General features: G+C 43.3%; 1 protein-coding gene across 1 annotated transcript in view; it reads left to right on the top strand.

Annotated features, from left to right (window-relative positions):
• Positions 1–9,829, top strand: part of LOC145398785 (lachesin-like) — a 39,732-nt gene extending 29,903 nt beyond the window's left edge. The window contains exons 3-6 of the mRNA XM_080271594.1: positions 5,649–5,777; positions 8,619–8,819; positions 9,286–9,369; positions 9,819–9,829. Coding sequence (XP_080127720.1) covers positions 5,649–5,777; positions 8,619–8,819; positions 9,286–9,369; positions 9,819–9,829 — 425 coding nt within the window. The remainder of the gene's footprint in view (positions 1–5,648; positions 5,778–8,618; positions 8,820–9,285; positions 9,370–9,818) is intronic.
• Positions 9,830–10,526: the final 697 nt, after the last annotated feature.

Genomic DNA, 10,526 nt, shown 5'->3' with positions numbered 1-10,526 from the left:
TGTGTTGTATCAGTCATTTAGTATTCTCAACCTACGATCTACTCCTTTATATGTCATCTGGTATTCCTATCCCCGTGAGCTAACCCTATATTGGCCAGATGCAGACCCTACTGTACGCCTGGGTTATGCACTCTATACATTGAAGGCGCGAGTGAGCTTAACCCAGTAGATTACATTGCAGTCGGTAATTCTCACAGGTGTATGCGGAATTTGATTATGCTCGCGAGTTTGTAATTAATGTGTGAGGGAAGGAGCATTTTTTTTGTGTTACTGCCCCGGGGTTTGAATATATCTTTTTGTTTGTCTATGTGATTTATCTGTATCTATCTGTCTATGTATATCTGTCTGTCTGTCTACTTACCTATCTGTCTGTATGTCTCTGTGTATACCATTTCAGTTCATACTTGGTGTGTGTGTGTGTGTGTGTGTGTGTGTGTGTGTGTGTGTGTGTGTGTGTGTGTGTGTGTGTGTTATCGTGGCGGCCGTAAACCAAGATACAATACCGGATCATCCCGTCCTGAGCACCACTTTGCCCACCGTCCACCACACCACCACACACCACCCCACCACACCACATCAAAGCCTCCTACTACCACACCACACCACACACGCACCGCACCGCACTACCCCAGCCACGCACAGCACAGTACAGCCCTCTCAGACTTTTTCACCACACCACACAAACCCTTCATTACCACACATCTGTCCAGAATTCTCAAAACCCTACCACAGCCCCGCAGTACAACAGTCCTCAGAATCCCATTGTCACCACACTGTACCACAATTATCAAATCCAGTTCACACCACACGCTACCACAGACCTGAAAATCCTGTTGGCATCACACTTTACCACAGTCCTCAGAGGTCCACACACACCTCCCAGCACCACACCACCACCACACACCAAAAATCTTAACTCACACCACAGGACACAATCCCCAGAAGGTCACAGAAACCGTCCTTGCCACCCCATCCCTCCACCATCCTCAGAAGACCACACCACCCTGTCACACCTCACAGAAAGCCCATCCATCCATCCATCCATCCATCCATCCATCCATCCAAGACCCCAACAAATGATCCTTCCATTTATCCAGCACCCATCCATTCATCCAAGTATCCATCCATTAGCCTTTCAGAAGTTTATCCACGTGTCCATCAACGCAGCCAACCCAGTAATAAACCTTCCATCCATCCAATCTTCCTTCCATCCAGCCATCAACCCTTCAAGCACATCCATAGGCGCCATATTTCAAAGTGTTTACATGTCCTGCTGGTGTGGCAGTGGATGTGCATGCGGGGAGTAGCACGCCAGGGACGGTCTCGCCATTGCAACAGTAGGCATTAGGGAGGAAAGGAGAGAGAGAGAGAGAGAGAGAGAGAGAGAGAGAGAGAGTGTGTGTGTGTGTGTGTGTGTGTGTGTGTGTGTGTGTGTACTCCCAGTCCCCCTTGTAGGCTTTCTTCTACACCCTTGCTCACTCTCTCACTTTCTTGCTGTTGTTGCACTTGCTTTTCTTGCATCTGTTTTACACATGTGCTCTCTCTCTCTCTCTCTCTCTCTCTCTCTCTCTCTCTCTCACTCAGTAAAATGATGTACATGCAGTATTAGTCAAGCCTGGCAGTAAAAGTCACGCTCTGCAACATTAATAGACTCTGCAACGCTCTGAGCCATCCAGTATTGATCCCTTTGTCCCCCGTGGTTAAGACTTGGCAATGTTGAGTAGAATAAGACATGACAGGCAGACAGACAGACACAGATAAACATAGACAGAGACAGTTTGAAAGATAGACACACAGAGAGAGACAGACGGACTCAGACAGACGAACAGAAAGACAGACACACAGAGACAGACAGGCAGACGAAGACAGACAGATTTGGCAACAGAGATTATTAGCCTTTGTAAGATTATTATTTCAGTCTGCATGATAGAATGATTTCAGACTTTAAACAAAAAAGGTTTGAAGCGTTGATTAGACTTACACGTGACAGACAGTTTGCAGTAGTCAGGAGAAATAGTAGACTTTGGTAGATTATTATTAGTAATAGTAGTAGTAGTTGTTGTAGCTCGTGGTATTTATTATTATTACTGATATTATTATTATTATTATTATTATTGGAAGAGAATATAACACATTGCAGCCTTGATACAACTGAGGCGAGTGACTCAGAGACATTGCAATAGGAATGAAAATGATTACACTTTGCAACACAGAGCCCGTATTCTCGTAGGTAAAGCACGCTCCCTAACACCTCTTCCACGGTGAATTATTCTTGGATATGGCTGGTTAATATCCTTTTGTACCTTGTGTATAAAGTATGGTGATACTGGAAGGATTTATGTAACACAGAAGAGGACAGTAAGGTGTAATAAGCAGAATAAATTGCTTAAGAAAATGTGTTAGCGAGCAAAACAAGATTATAGACTAAATAACGGATTCATTTTGATCTGTGCCAGAGAAGGTGAACATAAATAAAGATTAACATTGAAGCAGAGGGTAATGTATAAGCTTGCGCTAAGAGATTGAACACGTGGAGAAAGTGGAAAGTGAAAGACTGACTTGGAGAGTATATGAGGGAGAGAGGGAGATCGATGATGAGATGGAGAGGTATATGAGTGAGGGGGATGTAAGTAGGAGGATGGGCAGCCTGATGGCGGAGGACAGGGTGACAGGGAGGCGATTGATTTATGGCCACCCCTTCCGGGATTAAGACGTCTTGCTATAGATAATAATAATAATAATAATAGTGATGATGATGATGATGATGGTCATGATGATTAAGAACTTTTGTGGAAATAGTAGTAGAAATAGTTGTAGTAGTACTGTAATAGCAGCAGCAGCAGCAGCAGTAGTAGTAGTAGTAGTAGTAGTAGTAGTAGTAGTAACAATAATAAAAATCACGAATAGAAGACTCAAAATAAATCATATCAAACTTTGCAACATCTGTAAAAAAATCACCAGCCTTTGCAAGACAATAGGCTTCTGGGCTTTGCAACAAATATGACAAGATGGAGTTTGCAATAATTATAAGCCTTGCCACGCACTGGACTCTGCAATATTGATACCTGTGGCTGGGGTGGTAAAAGTTCACGGCTTTGGTGATAAGAAAATATAGACAAGTGGAAATGTAATAAAATAATGGCAAAGGTGCTAAAGCCTTCGAGCCTGTGATGGGTCTGGCTATCATTGGTCATCCTGGTTCTTACGTCTTAAAGCTTCTTGACATCACTGTGCTGAGGTCTTAACACACACACACACACACACACACACACACACACACACACACACACACACACTGACAGAGAGAGAGGGGGGAGGATGTGTAACAATAGAGGAAGACTGGGGAAGGATAAGAAAAAAGAGAGGAAGGGTGGGGGGAGGGAGGGATATGAGAGAGAGAGAGAGAGGGAGAGAGAGAGAGGTGGGGGGCATTTAACGGGGGTGGGGGTTTTTTCAATTTGGTTATTACTCGTGTTAGTAAGTATTGCTATGTTTATTGTTATTATTATTGTACTGGTTCTGTTATTGGTATGGATTGGTTAAGTGTTTGTGTTAGCATTGCAGGGTACAAGTGTTTATTATTATTATTATTATTATTATTATTATTATTATTATTATTATTATTATTATTTTTATTGTTAGTGTTAGTGTTATTATTGTTATTATTACAATCATCATCATCATCATCATCAAAAATAATAATAATATTTCGTATACCCTGGTAAGTGAATGAGCAGGTATGAGAGAGAGAGAGAGAGAGAGAGAGAGGCCTTCACGTGGTGGCACTGATATAACTAGATGGTTCCACGTCCCAGTTATGCAAACGTCCCCCAGTTCCCTGTCCATCCCACAGAGAGGAGGAGGGTAGACTGTAGAAGGATAGAGTCAGCCTGCAGTCCACTGGGTTCACGTTCAGATGAGCCTGGGGCCGCAAGAGAGAGAGAGAGAGAGAGAGAGAGAGAGAGAGTATGGATTTACCCGATTGATATCCTTCTTCATTAATTCCATATATTCTCCCTACAGTCATCTCTCTCTCTCTCTCTCTCTCTCTCTCTCTCTCTCTCTCTCTCTCTCTCTCTCTCTCTCTCTCTACACACACACACACACACACACACACACACACACACACACACACACACACACACACACACAAGAACAACAAACACAGACAGACATCAGGTGTGTGGCCGGGACCTAAACACATGCAAATCGCCTCCCTAAACAGTTCTGCTGGCTCCTGTGTGTGTGTGTGTGTGTGTGTGTGTGTGTGTGTGTGTATGTGTGTGTGTGTGTGTGTGTGTGTGTGTGTGTGTGTGTGTGTGTGTGTGTGTGTGTGAGAGAGAGAGAGAGAGAGAGAGAGAGAGAGAGAGAGAGAGAATAATTTGGAGGGATCGTGTATTGTGAGCTGTTGTGTGTGTATGTGGACGTGTAGAGGTGCGTGTGTGTGTGTGTGTGTGTGCTTGTTTAAGGACGGGTAGTATAATAATGTATGTGTGGTGTGTTTGTATACCTCATGTTTGTATGTAAGTGTGTATCCTTATATATGTACGTATGGGTGATTGCATGTATGTATGTATATATGTAAATGTTTCTGTGTATTTGAATGTATATATGTGTGTGAGTATACCGTAGACCCAGGTAGGCTAAGTGGTATACAGATTTCCAAATTACTTGTTGTATTACCTGTAGGTTGAAATAATGTGGGTGGTTTGTGTATCTGTTATTCTCTCTCTCTCTCTCTCTCTCTCTCTCTCTCTCTCTCTCTCTCTCTCTCTCTCTCTCTCTCTCTCTCTCTCTCTCTCTCTCTCTCTCTCTCTCATTCACAAAGGCCTGATATAAGCTTTGTGCTAGACCCCATAACATTATCAAAGAGGTGAAAGGAATTGATACATTGAAGTAGGTAATATTCTCTCTCTCTCTCTCTCTCTCTCTCTCTCTCTCTCTCTCTCTCTCTCTCTCTCTCTTTTATCTGCCATACCCTCACTCTTTCATCTTTTCTCCTCAGGCAGCCACACCTCCTATCCTCTTTTCCTTTCTCTCTCCTCCTCCTCCTCCTCCTCACAGGAAGAGAGGTCAGGATAATAAATTCATAACCATATACACTATTTTCCATCTTTCACTCACACCTTCAAAGACGTCCACATCATCTTATTATTTATTCAGCCTACTTCCTTATATTGAAATTTCTTATGTATTATGTATTTGTATGTCTTTCATGTGTGTGTGTGTGTGTGTGTGTGTGTGTGTGAGAGAGAGAGAGAGAGAGAGAGAGAGAGAGAGAGAGAGAGAGTTTCCAGAGCGTAATCAGACAAGAGTTGCAGTGTTTCCTCTTTAATTATTTATTTGTTATTTATAGTTGGCCTCACCTCGCCTCTCCCCTGTTATTTGCCCCTGCCCCAGTTCAACCATTTGGGGACCTTGATGGAATTTTGATGGTTGCATGTCTTACTATAGGAGTAAATTGAGCCACGGTAAAATTGCTTTCATTTCTTCTAAGTCTCCTTCATTTCTCTTAAGTCTTTTTCATTTATGTTAAGTCTTTTTCATTTCTTCTAAGTCTCCTTCATTCCTTCTAAGTGTTTTTCATTTCTCCTAAGTCATTTTTATTCTCCTTCGTTTCTTCTATGTCTTCTCCGTCTTCCTTGCAGTATTCCAGTTGGACGAAGGTGTGTTGGAGCTGAGTCAGGTGAGCCGTACCCACATGGCTGCTTACCTGTGCATCGCCTCCAACGGGATCCCACCCACTGTTAGCAAGAGGATTACGCTGGACGTTGAGTGTGAGTAGAGGTTACATCATTACTGGTATTAGCATTACTACCTGCTTCCTTCTGTATCTTCACCTTTCCATCCCATCCGTCTTTTCCTCTCCTTTGTTTCTCTTCCTTTTCCTTTCCTTACTCCCTCTCATGTCTCCTTTCTTTTTCTCTTTTCTTCTTTTCTCATCTCATCACGTCTCTTCTCTTCTTCCCTTTCTCCTAGTCTTCTGTCCCCTCTCATTTAATTTACTCTTCCTTTTTCTGTCCATTTGCATCCACCTCTAGCCTGTCTGCGCATCACCTCAAACAATTTCCCTTCTCCTTTTAGCAGAAGGATTAGTCTACATCCAGAGTGTGGGTTCCTTTTCCAGTGGCATCAAGGCCACAAAAAAACTGCAGGTGGAGACTAGTGACTCCGTAGGACAGTTAGAGTTCTAGTTATTATTGTTATCTTGTGTATCTTCCCATTTACATCCAGTTTCTTTTGTCTTCCATCCTTCTTTTCGTCTCCATCGTCGCTTGGTTTTCCTTTCCATCCTCCTAATATTCTGTTTCATCTCATTTCATTTCGCCTTCTCATCTCTTCTCGCCTCTGCTCTTCTGTAACTCCTAATGTGTTGTCTCCTTTCGCTCCTTTTCCTCTTATCATTTCTTCTTTCTTCCCTTCTCATCTTTTCTCTTCCATCCCCCCCCCCCTTCTCCCTCACCTATCGTCTGACTGTCTGTACATCGACTCGAACGGGATTTAGTAAGAATACCCTGAATGTAGATATTGCCTTACTGTCATTGCCTTTTCTCCTCATGTTTTCCCTTTACCCATTTCTTTCCCTCCCTTCCTCCTTCCTCTTTCCTTTCCATTCCTTCTTTTAGCGTTCTTTTCCTTTCTCATTTACGTCCAATGTCCTTTCTCCCCCTCACGTCATTTCTATTCCCTATCCTCTCCCTTCTTCCTTCCCATTCCATTTCTTAGCTTTCATTTCCTTTCTTCTCCCTTCACCTTCTCTGTCGGCCCTTTTTCGTGCGTCTGCCCGCCTCCTTCCTCTCCCTTTCTTTATCATCACTCCTCTCCTTCCCATCGTTTTCCAACACAAACAAACCTATTCTTGAACTTATGCATCCTACCCTAACCTTGCTTCACCTAAACAAAGCCTAAGCCAACTTAATTTCACCTCACCTAACTTTACATAACCAAACCAAACCTAATTTTAAATGACCTAAGATAATCCAGCCTAATCCAACATACAGTAGTCTCTCTCAACCTACCCATACTTAACCTAACTTCACCTTTTCCCTACGTAATTTAACCCAGTCTCACCTATAACCTACCCATACCTAACCTAGCCGCCTGCCCACCCTAACCTAACCTAATATAACGCAACCTAAGCATACCTAAACCGACCTTTTCTAACCCAGTCTAACCTAATCCAGTCATACCTAATCTAACTGAACCCAACCCAGCCTAAAATGACCTAATCCAACCTATCTGAACCTAAACTAACCTAACCTAGCTTCTGATCGGCCCATATTTCGTCAAGATTTGATGGGGTCACGGAAAGTCTACGGATGTCACTCAAAGTCTGGCCAGTTCTGTGTGTGTGTGTGTGTGTGTGTGTGTGTGTGTGTGTGTGTGTGTGTGTGTGTGTGTGTGTGTGACGTATGCATAGGCGTACGTGTGTATATGGTGTTTGTAGCGTTATATGTGTTGAGTATCTGCAGCATATTACGTATGTATGTTTGTATGGATACGTGTAGGCTGTATAATTCTGTACATAGATTGATTTAGATGTAGAGAGAAGGGGTCTTGGCCTCAGTACTGATAGGTATATTATCTTGATGGGATCTCTCTTTTTGTTTTTAAATACTGTGCATTGTTCTGCCAGCCTGCTTAGGCAGCCTCTTTCGAATGATGGTGAGGAGGTGGAGGATAATAATCGTTTCGGTTCGTTCTGTTTATAAAGTCTCCAACATGCTTGCATGCGTCGGCCTTGGTCACCCAATGACGACACTCCATTCTGTTCGACCTCTGGCAGCCTCCCTGTTCAGTCCCTTACCCCTGAGATGACACACTATGACCTCTAATAATAATCATCATCATCATCATCACCATCATCATCATCATCATCATCATCATCATCATCATCATCATCACCATCCGGACCTCCTTTCCCACCCTAGAGCAGGGTGAGGAGTAGCAACGTCCAGACAGCCAAAGTTTGCCCAATCCAATGGGCCACGCATCCATTCACCCAATTTTCAAGCTCCCGGAATCCTGGCTCTTTCTGATACGCCCAAAACTTTCACCACATTTTGTAGCTTCACTTAAACATATTCGATAGAGTCATACCGAACGCTGTCACGTTGAACAGGGGTGCCAAATCCCCGATCATACACTTATTCTCACAACATTCATCCAGCCAGCTCCATCTCTTGTCAGTCCCCTACCCTTACCGACTTCCATACCTCTCCTCCTCACACACTCATCCACCATATCCTTCCACTTTCTCCTTGGCTTACCTCACCTCCTCTCTCCTTCAGATTCTCTCAGATATGCCTTTTTCACCATTCTGTTGTTATCCTTTCTCTCCACGTGACCGTACCATGTCAGTACACTCTCTTCGATTCTGGTGTCCACAGACTTCCTCACTCCGCGTCTTTCACGAATCACATTATTTCGTAATGAGAAAGGAGGGGGGTGTAAGTTGGGAATAGTGCAGCGAAATGGCAGGGGACAGGGCGACATGGAGGCGATATGTTTGTGGCCACCCCAAACGGGATTAAGGCGTCTGGCTGTGGATAGATAGACAACAGTAGTAACTGTAGTAAATCTAAGCAGTTCTAACCTAACCCAACTCTCTTCCACAGTCGCTCCACAAATGCACGTCCCCAACCAACTGTTGGGCGTGCCCAAAGGCACGGATATCAAACTGGAGTGCTTCGTTGAGGCTCACCCCCGCGCCATCACCTACTGGGAGTACAGGGATGCCATGGTGATGAATACGTCCAGGCTGTCGACACACACCCACCACCACCACTACAAGATTAATATGACGCTTCATATTCAAGGTAAATCATCATCAGCAGCAGCAGCAATTATAGTATCTTTATCCGCATCCTCCTCCTCCTCCTCCTCCTCATCATCATCATCAGCAGCAGCAGCAGCAGCATCTTCATCTTCATCTTCATCTTCATCCTCCTCCTCCTCATCATCATCATCATCATCATCATCAGCAGCAGCAGCAGCTGCATTTTCATCTTCTGCATCCTCATGTTATCCCAGCCCTTATTCCCATCTTACAGAGAGAGAGAGAGAATAATAATAATAATAATAATAATAATAATACCACATTGTTTGATATACTGTATATGTGTTAGAATGGTAATTATGTCAGTCGATTTTTTTTTTACACAAGTGCCTTCAGTGCTGATGTATATCAGGAAATTATTTCGCCTCCCTGGTTAATTCCTCCTCCTCCTCCTCCTCCTTCTCCTCCTCCTGGTCCTATATATTATATTTGTGTATATTTTACAGATCTTCAAGACAGTGATTTCGGTATGTACAAATGCATCTCCAAGAATTCCATAGCCGAGACAGACGGTTCCATCACACTCAACAGTAAGTCTCTCTCTCTCTCTCTCTCTCTCTCTCTCTCTCTCTCTCCTTATTGCTTGCTGGCCTGTGTCCCGGTCACTCTGCCTTGGCCTATAATTCACCCTCTCTTCACCTTGAATGCTGAGTTATAACAAGATTAACATTATATCTTTTTTACTCTAACTTGGCCTAAAATTGTTAATACTTTTTCCTAAGCGATTTATTTTGTTTATTACACCTTATCGTCCACTTGATTGGGTTACATAAATCTTTTCCAATATCCCATTCTCTGCATAAGTACTGTATTGTGCTAAAGAATATTAACCAGCCATATCCCAAATATAGGTCGGTAAGGAAGAGGTGTTAGGGAGATTCCATATCCGACGAGAAGATAGATCTTGACCAGTTGATCATCCCTGAGTAGCATAACGTGAGCGGTAAACCCAACTGACTCTTGGACGTAAACATTTCAGGAACGTCTTAGCCCACTAGGCCACCAGGCGTCCATGCCTTTCATTATATTTTCTTCCCCAACGCTTTATCATTTTGTTATTTTATTTTTTTTATTATTTTTTTTCAGAGAGAATTCCAGCCACCACCCCACCTCACAGTAGGGCAGGCAGCTCGGGTAAGAGAGAGTCGTGTATTTTTAGTTCCTATGGGTCAGGGTTTGAAATTCGTTGTAGTTCGTTCGGTAAAACTACAAGTGACGTACTAAACCATTTTCCAAATTTCTAAGATCTAATATACTACCAAAAAGCACGATAGATAGATATAGATAGATAGATAAGCGAAACCCACCCACTGGATAATATAAAAGACATCAATTATAGTGATGTGGTTTTATGCCTTTAATAGTTAGATGCAGTGTAAAAATGAGGTGGTTTGGCCGTGTGGAGAGGATGGAAAGAGACTGACTGGGAGAGTGTATGTGAGTGAGGTGGAGGGGGAGGGGAGACCGAGGATGAGATGAAGGGCTGACTTAGAGGTATATGAGAGGGGGGGTGTAAGTTGGGGGGAGGGCAGCGAAATGGCAGGAGACAGGGTGACATGGAGGCGATTTGTTAGTGGCCACCCCTTACGGGATGAAGGCGCCTGGCTGTAGATGGATAAATTTAGGCAATACGCAAATGTCAGGACTAATTTCGAAGCCTTATTTTAATGCTTATGTGGTTATTCTT

Source organism: Coenobita brevimanus, chromosome 46 (assembly GCF_032717465.1).
Source record: "Coenobita brevimanus isolate Jiangsu-jjx chromosome 46, ASM3271746v2, whole genome shotgun sequence".
NCBI classification, from domain to species: Eukaryota; Metazoa; Arthropoda; class Malacostraca; order Decapoda; family Coenobitidae; genus Coenobita; species Coenobita brevimanus.
The sequence above is the reverse complement of the archived record's forward strand: the minus strand, read 5'-3'. Positions and strand labels throughout refer to the sequence as shown.